The 20,173-nt window shown below is 48.5% G+C and overlaps 1 protein-coding gene across 1 annotated transcript in view; it reads right to left on the bottom strand.

Annotated features, from left to right (window-relative positions):
* The window catches only part of LOC137537209 (uncharacterized), a 240,790-nt gene that overhangs the window by 150,948 nt on the left and 69,669 nt on the right, over nt 1-20,173 (bottom strand). The window contains 1 exon segment of the mRNA XM_068259314.1: nt 5,553-7,250. Within this exon segment, the coding sequence (XP_068115415.1) occupies nt 5,553-7,250 (1,698 nt within the window).

Genomic DNA, 20,173 nt, shown 5'->3' with positions numbered 1-20,173 from the left:
GAGTTTGGTCTGTCAGTGTGAAGCAGTACACTAATTACACTACCTGCTGATCCATGTCTACACACGCAAGATGTTTTCAAGTACTTTATGCCTCCAGTTTAGGAATGCAATGTGATTTCTGCCCTTTAGGGATTATAACGCTGCTGTTTTCCACGGGACTTTTGGCATGTATCCCACTCCGCCATGCCCCCCTCCAGGTGTTAGACCCCTTGAAACATCTTTTCCATCATTTTTGTGGCCACAAACAGTGTTTGTATTTTTCAAAGTTCGTCTGCCCATTGAAGTTTATTGCGGTTCACCCGAATGCGAACTTTTGCAGAAGTTCACGTTCAAGGTTCGCTAACCAAAAATTGGAGGTTTGAGCCATCTCTAATTAGCAGCTAGTAGTAGGTGTGTAGCACAGTTTGTGTAACATAATAAATGCAGAGTGGAGTGTAATTCAACTTTAGGCCGGTCCTTTTATGATACACGTCTCATCCACGTACTCATAAGTTGTTTGGGCTGTGCAGTCAGCCAATAACCATGTGGCTTCACTCCCTACATGGTGATTGGCTGGCTGCACAGCCCATACAACTTATGAGGAAGTGGAGGAGACGTGTATCATAAAAGGACTGGGTAAAGTTTAATTACACTCCACTCTGCATTTATTATGTTAAAGATCCCTCCCTCCTCCTAGCTGCAATCTCTCCTGTGGATCTCTTAAATGTTGGCCCTGCCACTGCAGCTGAGCTGCACAACATGGGGGACATGGGGATCAGTGGGGGAGACCACCTGGGGGGGCCCAGCAGAGGTCGGGGACCCTTAGGCAATTGCCCCCTTTGCCTCTATGACAGCACCAGCCCTGATCCCTCGTCAAAAGACTCCTTCCTTACATCTCCATCATATTCCCATATTCCACTGAATCTTGAAACATGAACCACTTCTCCTACTTATCATTACAGACCCTCAATTTATCCTGCTGGGGAGCGATTTGATTTTCAAGCTCTTTCAACATGTTAACTTTACCAATCCAATCTCTAAGGGTAGGAGGATCCTGACATCTCCACTTAACTGGAATCAAGCTTTTAGCAGCTATCTACAATTGGGGAAGCACATGTGAGGAAGCCACACCTCCTCACATGTGCTTCCAGCAGCCACACCTCCTCACATGTGCTCCCAGCAGCCACACCTCCTCACATGTGCTCCCAGAAGCCACACCCCCTCACATGTGCTTCTGGAAGCAACACCTCCTCACTTGTGCTTCCGGAAGCCACACCTCCTCACATGTGCTTCCTGGAAGCCACACCTCCTCACATGTGCTTCCTGGAAGCCACACCTCCTCACATGTGCTTCCTGGAAGCGACACCTCCTCACATGTGCTTCCAGAAGCCACACCTCCTCACATGTGCTTCCCGGAAGCCACACCCCTCACATGTGCTTCCTGGAAGCCACAGCTCCTCACATGTGTTTCCGGAAGCAACACCTCCTCACATGTGCTTCCGGAAGCCACACCTCCTCACATGTGCTTCCGGAAGCCACACCTCCTCACATGTGCTTCCAGGAGCCACACCTCACATGTGCTTCTGGAAGCCACACCTCCTCACATGTGCTTCCTGGAAGCGACACCTCCTCACATGTGCTTCCGGAAGCCACACCTCCTCACATGTGCTTCCTGGAAGCCACACCTCCTCACATGTGCTTCCTGGAAGCCACACCTCCTCACATGTGCTTCCTGGAAGCCACACCTCCTCACATGTGCTTCCTGGAAGCGACACCTCCTCACATGTGCTTCCAGAAGCCACACCTCCTCACATGTGCTTCCCGGAAGCCACACCCCTCACATGTGCTTCCTGGAAGCCACAGCTCCTCACATGTGTTTCCGGAAGCCACACCTCCTCACATGTGCTTCCGGAAGCCACACCTCCTCACATGTGCTTCCGGAAGCCACACCTCCTCACATGTGCTTCCAGGAGCCACACCTCACATGTGCTTCTGGAAGCCACACCTCCTCACATGTGCTTCCTGGAAGCGACACCTCCTCACATGTGCTTCCGGAAGCCACACCTCCTCACATGTGCTTCCTGGAAGCCACACCTCCTCACATGTGCTTCCGGAAGCCACACCTCCTCACATGTGCTTCCGGAAGCCACACCTCCTCACATGTGCTTCCTGGAAGCCACACCTCCTCACATGTGCTTCCGGAAGCCACACCTCCTCACATGTGCTTCCGGAAGCCACACCTCCTCACATGTGCTTCCTGGAAGCCACACCTCCTCACATGTGCTTCCAGGCGCCACACCTCACATGTGCTTCCGGAAGCCACACCTCCTCACATGTGCTTCCTGGAAGCGACACCTCCTCACATGTGCTTCCGGAAGCCACACCTCCTCACATGTGCTTCCAGAAGCCACACCTCCTCAAATGTGCTTCCAGAAGCCACACCTCCTCACATGTGCTTCCTGGAAGCCACACCTCCTCACATGTGCATCCAGGAGCCACACCTCCTCACATGTGCATCCAGGAGCCACACCTCCTCACATGTGCTTCCTGGAAGCCACACCTCCTCACATGTGCTTCCGGAAGCCACACCTCCTCACATGTGCTTCCGGAAGCCACACCTCCTCACATGTGCTTCCTGGAAGCCACACCTCCTCACATGTGCTTCCGGAAGCCACACCTCCTCACATGTGCTTCCTGGAAGCCACACCTCCTCACATGTGCTTCCAGGCGCCACACCTCACATGTGCTTCCGGAAGCCACACCTCCTCACATGTGCTTCCTGGAAGCGACACCTCCTCACATGTGCTTCCGGAAGCCACACCTCCTCACATGTGCTTCCAGAAGCCACACCTCCTCAAATGTGCTTCCAGAAGCCACACCTCCTCACATGTGCTTCCTGGAAGCCACACCTCCTCACATGTGCATCCAGGAGCCACACCTCCTCACATGTGCATCCAGGAGCCACACCTCCTCACATGTGCTTCCGGAAGCCACACCTCCTCACATGTGCTTCCGGAAGCCACACCTCCTCACATGTGCTTCCGGAAGCCACACCTCCTCACATGTGCTTCCGGAAGCCACACCTCCTCACATGTGCTTCCTGGAAGCCACACCTCCTCACATGTGCTTCCGGAAGCCACACCTCCTCACATGTGCTTCCTGGAAGCCACACCTCCTCACATGTGCTTCCAGGAGCCACACCTCCTCACATGTGCTTCCGGAAGCCACACCTCCTCACATGTGCTTCCTGGAAGCCACACCTCCTCACATGTGCTTCCAGAAGCCACACCTCCTCACATGTGCTTCCTGGAAGCCACACCTCCTCACATGTGCTTCCAGGAGCCACACCTCCTCACATGTGCTTCCATAAGCCACACCTCCTCACATGTGCTTCCAGGAGCCACACCTCCTCACATGTGCTTCCATAAGCCACACCTCCTCACATGTGCTTCCTGGAAGCGACACCTCCTCACATGTGCTTCCAGAAGCCACACCTCACATGTGCTTCCAGAAGCCACACCTCCTCACATGTGCTTCCCGGAAGCCACACACCCTCACATGTGCCTCCGGAAGCCACACCTCCTCACATGTGCTTCTGGAAGCCACACCTCCTCACATGTGCTTCCTGGAAGCCACACCTCCTCACATGTGCTTCCGGAAGCCACACCTCCTCACATGTGCTTCCTGGAAGCCACACCTCCTCACATGTGCTTCCAGGAGCCACACCTCCTCACATGTGCTTCCGGAAGCCACACCTCCTCACATGTGCTTCCTGGAAGCCACACCTCCTCACATGTGCTTCCAGAAGCCACACCTCCTCACATGTGCTTCCTGGAAGCCACACCTCCTCACATGTGCTTCCAGGAGCCACACCTCCTCACATGTGCTTCCATAAGCCACACCTCCTCACATGTGCTTCCTGGAAGCGACACCTCCTCACATGTGCTTCCAGAAGCCACACCTCACATGTGCTTCCAGAAGCCACACCTCCTCACATGTGCTTCCCGGAAGCCACACACCCTCACATGTGCCTCCGGAAGCCACACCTCCTCACATGTGCTTCTGGAAGCCACGCCTCCTCACATGTGCTTCCTGGAAGCCACACCTCCTCACAAGTGCTTCCTGGAAGCCACACCTCCTCACATGTGCTTCCAGAAGCCAAACCTCCTCACATGTGCCTCCGGAAGCCACACCTCCTCACATGTGCTTCTGGAAGCCACACCTCCTCACATGTGCTTCCTGGAAGCCACACCTCCTCACATGTGCTTCCGGAAGCCACACCTCCTCACATGTGCTTCCTGGAAGCCACACCTCCTCACATGTGCTTCCAGGAGCCACACCTCCTCACATGTGCTTCCGGAAGCCACACCTCCTCACATGTGCTTCCTGGAAGCCACACCTCCTCACATGTGCTTCCAGAAGCCACACCTCCTCACATGTGCTTCCTGGAAGCCACACCTCCTCACATGTGCTTCCAGGAGCCACACCTCCTCACATGTGCTTCCATAAGCCACACCTCCTCACATGTGCTTCCTGGAAGCGACACCTCCTCACATGTGCTTCCAGAAGCCACACCTCACATGTGCTTCCAGAAGCCACACCTCCTCACATGTGCTTCCCGGAAGCCACACACCCTCACATGTGCCTCCGGAAGCCACACCTCCTCACATGTGCTTCTGGAAGCCACGCCTCCTCACATGTGCTTCCTGGAAGCCACACCTCCTCACAAGTGCTTCCTGGAAGCCACACCTCCTCACATGTGCTTCCAGAAGCCAAACCTCCTCACATGTGCTTCTAGAAGCAAAGAGAGAAGATATGTATACATTTTGCTGATTTACATGACACATTTTTTTCATTGAAACAATTTCTAAGCATTATTTTAATGGATACAATTGATCACATGAATGCAATAATTCACCATTATTTATATTTTAAGATATATTTGCCTAGCGGTTTTATTCAAGAAGATTACTTGTACCGTTTTAACTATTTTTGGTCTTATTTGACATTGTAAAGATTATTATGACTTTTTGAACCTAAAACTAAATCTGAATAATGCTTGGCTACAGAGACCTAATCAGAAGGAACATGTTTAATTGTGAATATTACCTGGAACTGTTGTAACCCCCTTGGGAGTTATCATTTTGTATAGATGCTGTATAAATAAACAATACTTTTTCTTATAAAAACAAAAATACTGAGTGTGCTGCAATTATTCCGCAGTAATCCATCATGTATAATCTGCAGTTATAGAGGGAGGAGACCCCACTCTGCCCAACAGGCTGGTCCTTTGCTGAGTTACTGATTACCCAGAAGGCAATTAGCACTCAGGTTTCTGGCAGCATGAGAGGTCTTAGTATTCTGTGTAAATATGCTGCCGCATGCACTTTGGAAGAAATACAAGAAACTTTAGAAAAGAACAATTATGGCGCAAACATTTCCCACACTCAATGCAAATGTCTGCCAGGCTCCGAGTTACACCCAAATTATTTCCTGCATGCAGTGTGAGATGACTCTGATAAGGGTTCCTTTATCTCCAAAACATTTCCCAGGACATGATTATGGCTTCTCACCAGTGTGAGATCTCTCATGCCTGACAAGGTTTGATTTCTGTCTAAAACATTTCCCACACTCAGCACATGAACAGGGCTTCTCACCAGTGTGAGATCTCTCATGTACAACAAGCTCTAATTTAGTTACAAAACATTTCCCACACTCAGCACATGAATAGGGCTTCTCTCCATTGTGACATCTCTCATGTCTGACAATGTTTGATTTATGTGCAAATCATTTCCCATACTCACCACATGTATAGGGCTTTTCACCAGTGTGAAGTCTCTCATGACTGACAAGGTGTGATTTGCATGCAAAGCATTTCCCACACTCAGCACATGAATAGGGCTTCTCTCCAGTGTGAGATTTCTCATGTTTGACAAGGTCTGATTTACATGCAAAACATTTTGCACACTCAGAACATGAATAGGGCTTCTCAGCAGTGTGAGATCTCTCATGTCTGACAAGATGTGGCTTATAAGCAAAACATTTCCCACACTCAGCACATGAATAGGGCTTCTCACCAATGTGAGATCTCTCGTGTCTGACAAGATGTGGTTTACAAGCAAAACATTTCCCACACTCAGAACATGAATAGGGCTTCTCGCCAGTATGAGACCTCTTGTGTATGACAAGCGCTGATGTGCGTGCAAAACATTTCCCACACTCAGCACATGAAAATGGCTTTTCACCAGTGTGAGATTTCTCATGTGTGTCAAGATGTGATTTACAAGCAAAACATTTCCCACATTCAGCACATGAATAGGGCTTCTCGCCAGTGTGAGATCTCTCATGCATAACAAGGGTTGATTTCAAACTAAAACATTTCCCACACTCAGTACATGAATAAGGCTTCTCACCAGTGTGAGATCTCTCATGTATGACAAGATGTGATTTAGATGGAAAACATTTCCCACACTCAGCACAAGAAAATAGCTTTTCACCAGTGTGAGATCGCTCATGTATGACAAGGTGTCCTTTATCACCAAAACATTTTCCACACTCAGCACATGAATAGGGCTTCTCACCAGTATGAGATCTCTCATGTATGACAAGATGTGATTTTCTTGCAAAGCATTTCCCACACTCAGCACATGAATAGGGCTTTTCACCAGTGTGAGATCTCTCATGTCTTACAAGCTCTGATTTTTGTGCAAAATATTTCCCACACTCAGCACATGAATAGGGCTTCTTGTCATTATGAGATCGCTCATGTGTGACAAGTCGTGATTTCAATGCAAAACATTTCCCACACTCAGCACATGAATAGGGCTTCTCACCAGTATGAGACCTCTCATGTATGACAAGGTTTCCTTTATCACCAAAACATTTCCCACACTCAGCACATGGATAGGGCTTCTCACCAGTGTGAGATCTCTCGTGTCTTACAAGCTCTGATTTCTGTGGAAAATATTTCCCACACTCAGCACATAAATAGGGCTTCTCACCAGTGTGAGATCTCTCATGTCTGAAAAGACTTGATTTCTGAACATAACATTTCCCACATGTGGAACAGGAATAAGACCCTCCAGCAGGGGGAGAGTTGTGCTGGGTATGAGGCCCCTCAGGGTTAGACAGGTGAGGGGAGTCTGGAGGAATATTTGGGGTCACCAGGATATCTGCAGGAGACTCTTGTCCAGTGACATCATCATCCGTTGTACAGTCTGTGGATACAGAGAGACGAGTCTCTGAGAGGTTCCTGATGCCGGGACTCCGCCCTGCAAATAGAGAAACATCATCACTTCCTGTTAGAGAATTCTGAGGGGAGGAACAATTATCATTAGGGAGGGTCAGTGAGCTGCAGATAATTCCAAAATGATGCAAAGATTATGCAGATTGGAAATGCAAATGACCAAATGCAGCAGCTGCATAACTTTGCATATAATTAGCATACAATTTACACCATCTCAGAGTAATTGACATGTTACTGACCATCACTAGTTATCAGCCTGACAGAGATTTGCAGAAGGTTGTGCTCATTGCAGATGGCCAATCACATGATAATAGTAAGTGATTATTTGCACATAATTTGCATTACCTTAGCATACAAGTCAGAGTTATTTGCATTTCACTGACCCTCCCTACAGCTAAAGCATTGGCCATACATGGAAAGCAGTAAATTGCAGAGCTTGATGAGACAGAGGAAGCAATGTGTTACTCCTGTGACAACAGACCTATATGTACTCATAGCAAGAAATCTGAGTAATGTTTGTAGGCTTCAGTCCACTAAAGATGTTCTATAATAATCTTGCATTCAGTGAAGTACTGAATGTGGGTTTTCAGACCTTCTTTTTTGCAATTCACTATGTTTTTCCCGTATGCAGGAGTCTCATGATAATTTATAGGCAGGAGTGTTCGGTATTTGTGCAGTTGTAAGGAATGCTGGTGTATATTTTACACATCAGTTCCCTGTGGACACAGTTGTGTTTGTTTTCCCTCTCTTGCTGTATGTGCTCCTCCTGTCCTTCCCTTTCTCTCCATCAATCTCTCTCCCTCTTGCCACCGCTATCAGCGAGCTGGTTTCCTGGACGAGGCTCTCAGGCTCAAACTGCTGCACTGAAGATAGCCCAGCACTACTAGCAGCAGCTGCACTGCACTTCCAAGCTGCCCGAGTGTACAAGGCTTATCTCTGTGAGCAATGCCAGATGTGTCCCCGGGTAGAGATGGGCCGAACGGTTCGCCCGCGGACAGTTCCTGGCAAATGATGCGTATTCGCGTCCACATTGGGCAGTCGAGCACGTGGTGTGTTCAACCCATCCCCTATACATCATCATTGAGCTAAACTTTGACACATTAGTAACAAGCACAGTACCACTCCAGAGCATTATTTTTCACTACAGTGTGATAGAACTATTGCATATTTCTATGTGTGACATTCCACAGCCCACTGGCAGCCACTCACACTTTTGTTTTGTTGTTTCAGCCGGAGCGCAGCCAGAAAAATTACTATTCTTTTTGTTAGTGGCTGCTGCTAGCAGCGGCCTTAAAAATTCAGGAATCCACCTGGAGTCCTGGACCCTGTTAGTGGAGGCAGAGAAGGCAGTCAAGTGGCCTGCAGGCAGAGATGCTGTGTGTGGGGACTGACTTAGTTTTGGGGCAGGCAGCAGCGGCCTGCAGGCAGAGATGCTGTGTGGGGAATGACTTAGTCTTGGGGCGAGCAGTAGCCCTCTGGGATCCATGCCTTATTCATTTTAATAAAGGTGATGTGCTGAACACTTTTGTGACCTAGGCGACTTCTCTTCTCAGTAACTATGCCTCCAGCTGCGCTGAAGGTCCTTTCTGACAGGACACTTGTGGCAGGGCAAGACAGAAGTTGGATGGCAAATTGTGACAGCTCTGGCCACAGGTCAAGCCTGCGCACCACAGTAGTCCAGGGGATCATCGCTGCTCAGAGTGTCTATATCCGCACTTAAGGCCACTTTGAGTTTATACCGAGGGTCTAGTAGCGTGGCCACCCAGTAAAGGTCTTTCTCCTTGAGTTTTTTTATACGGGGGTCCCTGAACAAGCAGGACAGCTTGAAAGACCCCATCTACACAAAGTTGGATGCCAACCTACTATCCATCTCCTCTTCCTCAGTGATGTCAGGTAAGTTCTCCTCCTCCCCCCAGCCACGAACAATACTACGGGAAAGGTGAGCAGCACAAGCCCCCTGTAATGCCTTCTGCGGTTATTCTTGTGCCTTCTCCTCAAAGCCACCTTCCTCCTCTGACTTATCTTCCCCAGACAACGCCTCACCCATCCTCTGTGATGCCGCCGGTGTTGATGATACTGCTGGTGATGTTTCCTCCTCTTCCTGTTCACGCTCCTCTACAGCTTGATCCACCACTCTACGCATGGCACGCTCAAGGAAGAAAGCTTATGGAATCAGGTCGCTGATGGCACCTTCACTGCAACTCACCAGGTTTGTCACCTCCTCAAACGGACGCATGAGTCTGCAGGCATTACGCATGAGTGTCCAGTACTTTGGCCAGAAAAACCCCAGCTCCCCAGAGGCAGAGCCTGACCTTTCACCATAATTGTACAGATACTCATTGATGGCTTTCTCCTGTTGTAGCAGGCGGTTAAACATGAGGAGCATTGAATTCCAGCAAGTTGGGCTATCACGAATCAAGCGCCTCATTGGCAGGATATTCTGCTGAATATCGGACAAACGCACCATGTCCGTGTAGGAACGCCTGAAATGCCCACAAACCTTCCTGAACTGCCTCAGGACCTCCTGTAAGCCTGGGAACTTACACAAAATCATTGCTTATAAGATTCAGCACATGTGCCATGCAGGGCACATATGTCAAAACGCCCAAAAGTCGAAATGCGATTGCTGCCGTTGTCACACACCACGTTGCCAATCTCCAGTTGGTGCAGGGTCAGCCACTGATCCACCTGTTTCTTCAGAGCGGCCAGGAGTGCTGATCCAGTGTGACTCTCAGATTTGAGGTAAGACATGTCCAAGATGGCGTGACACCATCATACCTGGCATGCAGCATAGGCCCTGGGGAGCTGGGGGTGTGCAGTTGGAGAGGAGATCGCAGCGCCAGTAGAGTAGCACTGCCACTCAGCTGAGGAGGAGGATGATGACAGCAAAGAGGTTGTAGCAGGAGGAGTAGGAGGTGGCAGCAGGCCTGCTTGCAAGCTGTGGAGGTGTCACAACTAGGTCCGCTGCACAGCCACGTACTCCCTGCTTGCCAGCGCTCACCAGGTTGACCCAATGTGCTGTATAAGTAATGTACCTGCCCTGACCGTGCTTTGCAGACTAGGCATCCATGGTCAGATGGACCCTTGACCCAACGCTTTGTGCCAGAGATGACACCACTTGCCTTTCAACATCACGGTACAGTTTCGGTATCACCTGTTTTGAGAATTAATGGTCTGGTATCTTCCACTGCGGTGTCCCAATGGCCACAAATTTTTCAGAAGGCCTCAGAGTCTACCAGCTTGTATGGTAACAGCTGGTGAGCTATCAGTTCCATCAAGCCAGTTGTCAGACGCCGGGCAAGGGGGCGACTGGCAGACATTGGCTTCTTCCGCTCAAATATTTCCTTAATGGACACCTGGCTGCTGTGGGCAGAGGAGCAGGAAGTGAGAGGCGGAGTGGAGTAGGGTGGTTGTGAAGGATACAGCAGCTGAAGATGCTGCACCTGGAGGAGGGTGGCTTTGTGTTTGATTTTCCTCATGAGCTCATCCCATTTGTGTTTTTGATTCTTCATCTAGTGCTTTTGTAAGGCTGATGTCCCTGGGTGGGTGTTGCTTTTCCCACGACTCAATTTTTGCTCGCAGAGAGCACATATGGCATTGCTGCAATCTGAGGCAGAGACACAAAAATATTGCCATACTGGTGATCTCTGGGATGATGGCATTTGGGTGTTGGCAGCAGCAGCTGACGTTGAAGGGCGTGTTGGCTGGCTGTCCCTACGTGGTGATACATGCCGACGGACACTGCCACCAGCTGTTTCCGACAACGAGCTCCCCTGCTTCTTACTGTAACTCATCTCCTCCTCCTCTGAAGTGTCCCCCTGTTCGTCTCGTCGTGTATTGGGATTGGGAACCCATGTGCCATCCATGGCAGGATTAGCATCATCCTCCTCCACAATTTCGCTTGTATCAAACACCTGCACTAACAACAGGTACTTAATCATCCTCACACCTTACATCCACAGTGATGCCTAACTTAGACATACAAGGTGGTGTAACATCCTTTTCACCTTCATCTTGTAACAATAATGGCTGTGAATCAGTTAATTCCCCACCAAATAACTCCAGCGCACCCTCAAATGGAGCGGATTTGGTGCTAATAGTAGCGGTGGTGGCTGCTGGCTGAGTATTAAGTGGTGTGCCCACACCAGAGCAGGAGGAGGAAAATATGTCATGGTTCAATGTGAAAACTGAGGAAGATAAGGTGTTCTGTGTTATGAAATCAACAATGTCCACAGAATCTTGGGGGTTGCGGGTATGTGCCTTCCGAACACTGTACTTTGGTTGAGGGCCACACAAAATCACATCAGCACGATCTCGAACAGACCTGCCAGGTGGCCTGCCCCTGATCCTGCCTCTGCCTGTTATTTTTTCCATATGGGGGGGGGGGATATACATTTGTACTAACAATATTCAAGTGTGTGTGTGTGTGTGTGTGTGTGTGTGTGTGTGTGTGTGTGTGTGTGTGTGTGTGTGTGTGTGTGTGTGTGTGTGACAGTGTGTGTGTGTGTGTGTGTGTGACAGTGTGTGTGTAGTGGTAGTGTTTGTGTGTTTGTGTGTTTGTGTTTGTGTTTGTGTGTGTGTGTGTGTGTGTGTGTGTGTGTGTGTATCACTGGCTGTGTACTTTGACACACAGAGAGATATCCTATATAGTACTTTCAGTGCTAATGTAGCATGAACCAATTCCCGCAGGGCAACTGCTTTGCGGTATTGGTTTTTGACCCTGCATAATTTGGCATGCGAAAGCAAATCCATATTGGCATGAGCATTGCCTCATGATAAGCAAATTAGGCCAAATTTGCAAAGCCAGATTTGTTAGGGGTAAACTTGGTGTTTGATGCACGCATACATTTTCTTGTGGAAAGTATTTTCATAGTTGTGTCCTATATAGTACTTTCAAACACAAATACAGTTGCAAGCTAAGCACTGCTTATGATAGACAGTGTGCTGGCTTGCTTGCAATAGTTAGACAAGTATAATAGAACTACAAGGGCCAGCAACTGACTGTGGCCTGTATGCAGTGTGTAACCCACACAGATATCAATAACAGATACAGTTGGAAGCTAAGCACAGCTTATGATGATAGACTGTGTGCTGGCTTGTAATAGATAGAAGAGAATAGTAGAACTGCAAGGCCCTGCAATGACTGTGGCCTGCCGTGTATGCAGTGACACACACACACACACACACACACACACACACACACACACACACACACACACACACACACACACAACCTCAAAAGGGTTTTTGTTTTGGGGTGGTTTCAGCAATAAAGAACCGCCTAGCTACTGTAACTGTCCCTGTCTCTCTGTGGGCTGTATGCAGTGTCAACCACAGAAGCAGCTATGGTATTGTACGTTCAATCACAGATACATTGGAAAGGTATGCGCTAGTATAATAGAGTGTGCTGTCACACAAGTACAGAGGAAAGGTATGCACTGGGATAATTGAGTGTGCTGCCAGTGGTGGGACTACACATTTAAGCTGGCCTGGCAACTGTCTGTGGGCTGTATCTATATGCAGTGTCACCCACAAAGACAGCTATGCTATGCTTTAGTAAGTTAAATGACAAATGTAGTGAAAAGATATAGTATGGTAATACAGTGTGGGACTACAAATCCCAGCTAGCCTAGCTGGCAACTGTCTGTGGGCTCAAGGTATATGCAGTGTCACCCACAAAGACAGCTATGCTTTAGTAAGTTAAATGATAAATGCAGTGAAAAGATATGGTATGGTAATACAGAGTGTGGGCTACACACAAAAAAAAAAAACAGATCAGAAGAATATTAGCTCTCAAAAGAGCTTTTTGTGGGGTGCTTTCAGGAACAAGAAGATTGATCGAGGAGCAAGCTAACAGCAAGATAACACTTTCCCTATATCCAAATGTCTTTCCCTTCCTCTCACTAGCAAGAGATCAGCAGACTGAGAACATGGCCAATGCTGCAGCGTTTTTATGGGGGGGTGGGGAGTCCGTGGGTGAGTGCAGCCTGATTGGCTGCCATGTGTCTGCTGACTGTGATGTTGAGGGTCAAAGTTTAGCCCAATGACGAGTATAGGAGGCGGGTCAAACAGCGCTATTGTGTCTGCTAACCGCCGTGGAGAGCTGATATCCGCGTGAACTACCTGCCGGGCGAACCGTTCGGGCCATCTCTAACTGTAAAAGGCTCAGCGAATTGAGTTTTTATAACCTGTTTTGGAAAAAAAATCATCTGTTTTTGCATTACTGCATTCAGCATTGCTTTGTGAACTGCGGCCAATGTGGTGTCACTTACCCATTCTTATTACCATTGTATCCTCGCAGGGGCGTAGCAATAGCCATAGCAGCCATAGCATCTGCTATCGGGCCCTGGAGCAGAGGGGGCCCAGGTGGTACATAACCACTTAAGTACCAGCGGTCTCTGCCCCCTTAAGGACCAGAGACCACTGGTACAATAACAACGAAATCTGGACGAATCGCCGCATATACCCGGCGCAACCGCGGTCACCGCCGCACGCCGGGATCCTCAGGACATCCACTCTCTACTCTCTACAACTACAAGGGCCAGCAACTGACTGTGGCCTGTATGCAGTGTGTAACCCACACAGATATCAATAACAGATACAGTTGGAAGCTAAGCACAGCTTATGATGATAGACTGTGTGCTGGCTTGTAATAGATAGAAGAGAATAGTAGAACTGCAAGGCCCTGCAATGACTGTGGCCTGCCGTGTATGCAGTGACACACACACACACACACACACACACACACACACACACACACACACACACACACACACAACCTCAAAAGGGTTTTTGTTTTGGGGTGGTTTCAGCAATAAAGAACCGCCTAGCTACTGTAACTGTCCCTGTCTCTCTGTGGGCTGTATGCAGTGTCAACCACAGAAGCAGCTATGGTATTGTACGTTCAATCACAGATACATTGGAAAGGTATGCGCTAGTATAATAGAGTGTGCTGTCACACAAGTACAGAGGAAAGGTATGCACTGGGATAATTGAGTGTGCTGCCAGTGGTGGGACTACACATTTAAGCTGGCCTGGCAACTGTCTGTGGGCTGTATCTATATGCAGTGTCACCCACAAAGACAGCTATGCTATGCTTTAGTAAGTTAAATGACAAATGTAGTGAAAAGATATAGTATGGTAATACAGTGTGGGACTACAAATCCCAGCTAGCCTAGCTGGCAACTGTCTGTGGGCTCAAGGTATATGCAGTGTCACCCACAAAGACAGCTATGCTTTAGTAAGTTAAATGATAAATGCAGTGAAAAGATATGGTATGGTAATACAGAGTGTGGGCTACACACAAAAAAAAAAAACAGATCAGAAGAATATTAGCTCTCAAAAGAGCTTTTTGTGGGGTGCTTTCAGGAACAAGAAGATTGATCGAGGAGCAAGCTAACAGCAAGATAACACTTTCCCTATATCCAAATGTCTTTCCCTTCCTCTCACTAGCAAGAGATCAGCAGACTGAGAACATGGCCAATGCTGCAGCGTTTTTATGGGGGGGTGGGGAGTCCGTGGGTGAGTGCAGCCTGATTGGCTGCCATGTGTCTGCTGACTGTGATGTTGAGGGTCAAAGTTTAGCCCAATGACGAGTATAGGAGGCGGGTCAAACAGCGCTATTGTGTCTGCTAACCGCCGTGGAGAGCTGATATCCGCGTGAACTACCTGCCGGGCGAACCGTTCGGGCCATCTCTAACTGTAAAAGGCTCAGCGAATTGAGTTTTTATAACCTGTTTTGGAAAAAAAATCATCTGTTTTTGCATTACTGCATTCAGCATTGCTTTGTGAACTGCGGCCAATGTGGTGTCACTTACCCATTCTTATTACCATTGTATCCTCGCAGGGGCGTAGCAATAGCCATAGCAGCCATAGCATCTGCTATCGGGCCCTGGAGCAGAGGGGGCCCAGGTGGTACATAACCACTTAAGTACCAGCGGTCTCTGCCCCCTTAAGGACCAGAGACCACTGGTACAATAACAACGAAATCTGGACGAATCGCCGCATATACCCGGCGCAACCGCGGTCACCGCCGCACGCCGGGATCCTCAGGACATCCACTCTCTATGATGGCAGAGTAATGTGAGCCGGTCAGGAGCCGCTTTCATTGGTTCCTGATCGTGTCTATCAATGTAAGCCAATGGGAGTTGCTTACATTGATAGACAGGGCCAGGAGCCAATGAAAGTGGCTCCTGACCAGCTCACAGGGCTCTGCCGTCAGAGAGACAGGCAGAACCAGTGAGCTGTGATGGGACACAGTGGGGAGTCAGCGAGATCGGCGGGGAGCGATGGAAATGGCGAATGCCCACTGCGGCGGTGATTGAAATCTACGCCCTGCCAGCCAGGTAACCACCAAATCGGCATAGATTTCAATCACCGTTGTCCTTAAAGGAATACTATCGATACCCAAGTGTTCTAAAATGACAGTGTACAAATAATGTCTAAGTAGCTGTGTAAACATTTTCCTACTTTTCATGTTAAATATCAGAGGCAAAAGCTGTAATTTATTGAGGGTAGGATTTAGCTATATTGGGACAAATCAATTGCAGAAGGGGTGTCTGCTTCAATGCACAGCCAGAGTTGCATATCAGACTACAGAAAGCAAATATCAAACATATCAAACTCTGAAAGCAAAAACAGTATGAAAAGCTGTGACAATTAGTTACATTTCCTCCGCTCTCTTCAGACAGGTCAGTCAGAAACACAGGACACAGGATCTGCAGCTGTTGGGAGCTCTCTTCTCTGTCACACACAGAGCTACACATAGAGTTAACTGATCAAGTGTGAGGGGAATTTCCCCTCTCCTCATGGCTCAGTCAGTCGTCAGTTTTGGCGTCAGTAAAGTTTGAATGTATTTTGATAACAGTAAACAAAAAAGTTGCTACTAAAATGTATACACCAGTACTTAGCAACACTTCCCAAACAATTCCTGTGTCAATTGAAAAAAATATGTGAATCGATAGTATTCCTTTAAGTAGTTAACGTATTCACCATTAACTTTCTTGTGTTCCTCTTCCCTCTGACTTTGTCTCAGTGCCCAGGAACTATGTGCAGTGTTCATTGCATGATAATGTAAATTGCCTAATTAACTTGGGTAGCTGCAGGTGGCATTGCGTAAGACTGTCTCCATCTGAGGGACCCATGAAAGTTTTGCTATGGGGCCCCATGATCTCTAGTTACGCCACTGTGTCCTCGTGTCACTCAAATGCCCCTTGTGATGTACCTTTATCTCTCTCTTGTCCCCAATTGTGCAAGTGAAGACTTTGTGACTTTACAAAACACTAATTGGAGCGCCATTTGCTACGTGGGCATTGTTCTGCCTGACTCCGCTGCTTCTGTTGGGCTCACTTCCGCTGTAAATTAAGATATTGCAACTTATAATATTTTGCCGTACAGTGCATGCACACTGTACAGACTGTGCATAACTGCGCATGTGTGCCTTCCTTCAGTTATCCAGGCTGCCATTGTTTGCCTTCTTAGCTTGCTCATAGCTGAATCTTATTGCTGTAATAGCACCCAAGAACAGCTCTTTTCAGAGCTAATCCTGCTCGTGTGATCATTTTTTTTCCTGTGTTTGAAACTGACACTTGTGTTGCTTAGACAGCATTGCTAATTCATACTGTGTGTGTCCCACTGCCAGCAGCAGCAGCAGCAGCACATTCAGTGACTACCTGTGTGTGTGATACACTTGTGTTGCTTAGACAGCATTGCTAATTCATACTGTGTGTGTCCCACTGCCAGCAGCCCAGCAGCAGCAGCACATTCAGTGACTACCTGTGTGTGTGACAGGGAGCTGCACATTGTACTACCCAGTACTGCATTTACCTACTACTAGTACCTGTTGTGTTTAGTTAACCCACCTCATCACTGTATACACCTACGTTTGTGTTGAGTGAACCCACCTCGCTGCACATAACTACATTTTGTGTTGAGTGAACTCGCCTCACTGCATATAACTACTTTTGTGTTGAGTGAACTCACCTTACTGCATATCTACCTTTTGTGTTGAGTAAACTCACCTCACTGCATATAACTACTCACCTGACTGCATCTAACTACCTTTTGTGTTGAGTGAACTCACCTCACTGCATATCTACCTTTTGTGTTGAGTGAACTCACCTCACTGCATATAACTACCTTTTGTGTTGAGTGAACTCACCTCACTGCATATAACTACCTTTGGGTTGAGTGAACTCACCTCACTGCATATCTACCTCTTGTGTTGAGTGAACCCACCTCACTGCATATAACTACCTTTATTGTTCAGTGAACTTGCCTCACTGCATATAACTACTCACCTGACTGCATCTAACTGCCTTTTGTGTTGAGTGAACTCACCTCACTGCATATCTACCTTTTGTGTTGAGTGAACTCACCTCACTGCATATAACTACCTTTGTGTTGAGTGAACTCACCTCTCTGCATATAACTACCTTTGTGTTGAGTGAACTCACCTCACTGCATATCTACCTTTTGTGTTCAGTGAACCCACCTCACTGCATATAACTACCTTTGAGTTGAGTGAACTCACCTCACTGCATATAACTACCTTTGTGTTGAGTGAACTCACCTCTCTGCATATAACTACCTTTCGTGTTCAGTGAACTCACCTCACTGCATATCTACCTCTTGTGTTGAGTGAACTCACCTCACTGCATATTTACCTTTTGTGTTCAGTGAACCCACCTCACTGCATCTACCTACCTTTGTGTCGAGTGAACTCACCTCACTGCATCTAACTACCTTTGTGTTGAGTGAACTCACCTCACTGCATCTAACTACCTTTTGTGTTCAGTGAACCCACCTCACTGCATCTACCTACCTTTGTGTTGAGTGAACTCACCTCACTGCATCTACCTACCTTTGGGTTGAGTGAACTCACCTCTCTGCATATAACTACCTTTTGTGTTCAGTGAACTCACCTCTCTGCATATAACTACCTTTTGTGTTGAGTGAACTCACCTCACTGCATATAACTACCTTTTATTGTTCAGTGAACTCACCTCACTGCATATAACTACCTTTGTGTTGAGTGACCTCACCTCACTGCATATCTACCTTTTGTGTTCAGTGAACCCACCTCACTGCATCTACCTACCTTTGAGTTGAGTGAACCCACCTCACTGCATATACCTAGCTTCCTCCTGAGATGGACAAAATGGACAAACCAGGTAGAGGAAGAGGTAGAGGCAGACCCAGAGGAAGGCCACCTGGCACTGGCAGGTCTGTGCGAGGTGGTGTTGCTGTGATTTCATGCGGACCTGGCCCAAAGTACAGTGCTCAGAAGAAGGCACGTGCCATCACTTCCCAAAATTGTGAGGACGTGCTTGAGTTTTTAACACAGAACACCTCATCTCCTCCAGCCACCAGTGCTACAACAAGCACCACATCCGCTGCATTTGACACTTCGCAGGAGTTATTTGGTGTGGAAATCACTGATTCACAGCCAATAATGCTACAACAAGATGAAGGCGCAAAGCAAGTTACAACACCTCATACGTCTGAGTTAGGTGGCGATAGTATAGACGTAATGTGTGAGGAGGGGGATGATGAACCACCTGAAGTTGGTGCAGTTGTGGAGCTGTCTGAGGGAAGCGAAGCTGGGCAGGAGGGTTATGATGACGATTATACGGATGCCACGTATGTTCCCAATAGAGGAGATGACCAGGGGACAGTTCAGAGGGGGAGCTAGAGAGGAGTAGGAGGAGACGAATCCATGAAAGAAGCAGGGGGAGCTCATCCTCAGAAGCAGCTGGGGGCAGTGTCCGGCGCCATGTATCGCAAGCTATGGCCAGCCAGCCAACATGCCCTTCAAGGTCAGCTGTTGATGCCACCATAGTGCCATCACCCCAGGGGGGCTCAGCGGTTTGGAAATATTTTAACGTGTGTACCTCAGATAGGAGCAAAGCCATCTGTTCTCTCTCCCTCCAAAAATTGAGCCGTGGAAAGGCCAACACCCACGTAGGGACAAGTGGCCTTACGAAGGCACCTGGAAAAAGGCACAAACAGCTATGGGAAGAACACCTGAGGAAAAGCAGCACCCCTCAAAAGACAAGCCACCCTCCTTTTCCTCTTCCTCCTTCAGGTGCATCGTCTTCATCCGCTTTCTCCCTTGAACCTTCTCAGCCACCCTCCTCCACACCGCCTCTGCCCTTGAGCGGTTCCTGCTCCTCTGCCCACAGCAGTAGCCAGGTGTCCGTGAAGGAAGTCTTTGAGCGGAAGAAGCCAATTTCGGCCAGTCACCCTCTTGCCCGGCGTCTGACAGCTGGTGTGTCGGAACTATTAGCTTGTCAGCTATTACCATACAAGCTGGTGGAGTCAGAGGCTTTCCATAAATTTGAGGCCATTGGGACACCGCAGTGGAAGATACCAGGCCGCACTTATTTTTCACAAAAGGCCATACCCAAACTGTACCGTGCAGTTGAGAGGCAAGTGGTGTCATCTATTGCGAAGAGCGTTGGGTCAAGGGTCCACCTGACCATGGATGCCTGGTCTGCCAAGCATGGGCAGGGCTGCTACATTATGTACACAGCCCATTGGGTCAACCTGGTGACCGATGGCAGCAAGCAGGGAGTACGTGGCTGCGCAGCGGACCAACTTGTGACACCTCCACGGCTTGCAAGCAGGCCTCCTGCCACCTCCTCTCCTTCTCCTCCAGCTACATCCTCTTCGCTGACATCCTCCTCCTCCTTCTTGGCTGAGTGGCAGTTGAACTCTAGTGGTGCTGCCATCTCCTTCTCTCCAGCTACACAGCCTCATCTCCCCAGAACCTACGCTGCATGCCAGGTACGACGGTGTCACGCAGTCTTAGACATGTCTTGCCTCAAAGCGGAGAGTCACACTGGACCAGCTCTCCTGGCTGCTCTTAACAAAGAGGTGGAGCAATGGCTGACCCCGCACCAGCTGGAGATTGGCAACGTGGTGTGTGACAACAGCAGCAATCTCATT

The sequence above is a fragment of the Hyperolius riggenbachi genome, chromosome 10 (genome assembly GCF_040937935.1).
Source record: "Hyperolius riggenbachi isolate aHypRig1 chromosome 10, aHypRig1.pri, whole genome shotgun sequence".
In the NCBI taxonomy this organism is placed as follows: Eukaryota; Metazoa; Chordata; class Amphibia; order Anura; family Hyperoliidae; genus Hyperolius; species Hyperolius riggenbachi.
The sequence above is the reverse complement of the archived record's forward strand: the minus strand, read 5'-3'. Positions and strand labels throughout refer to the sequence as shown.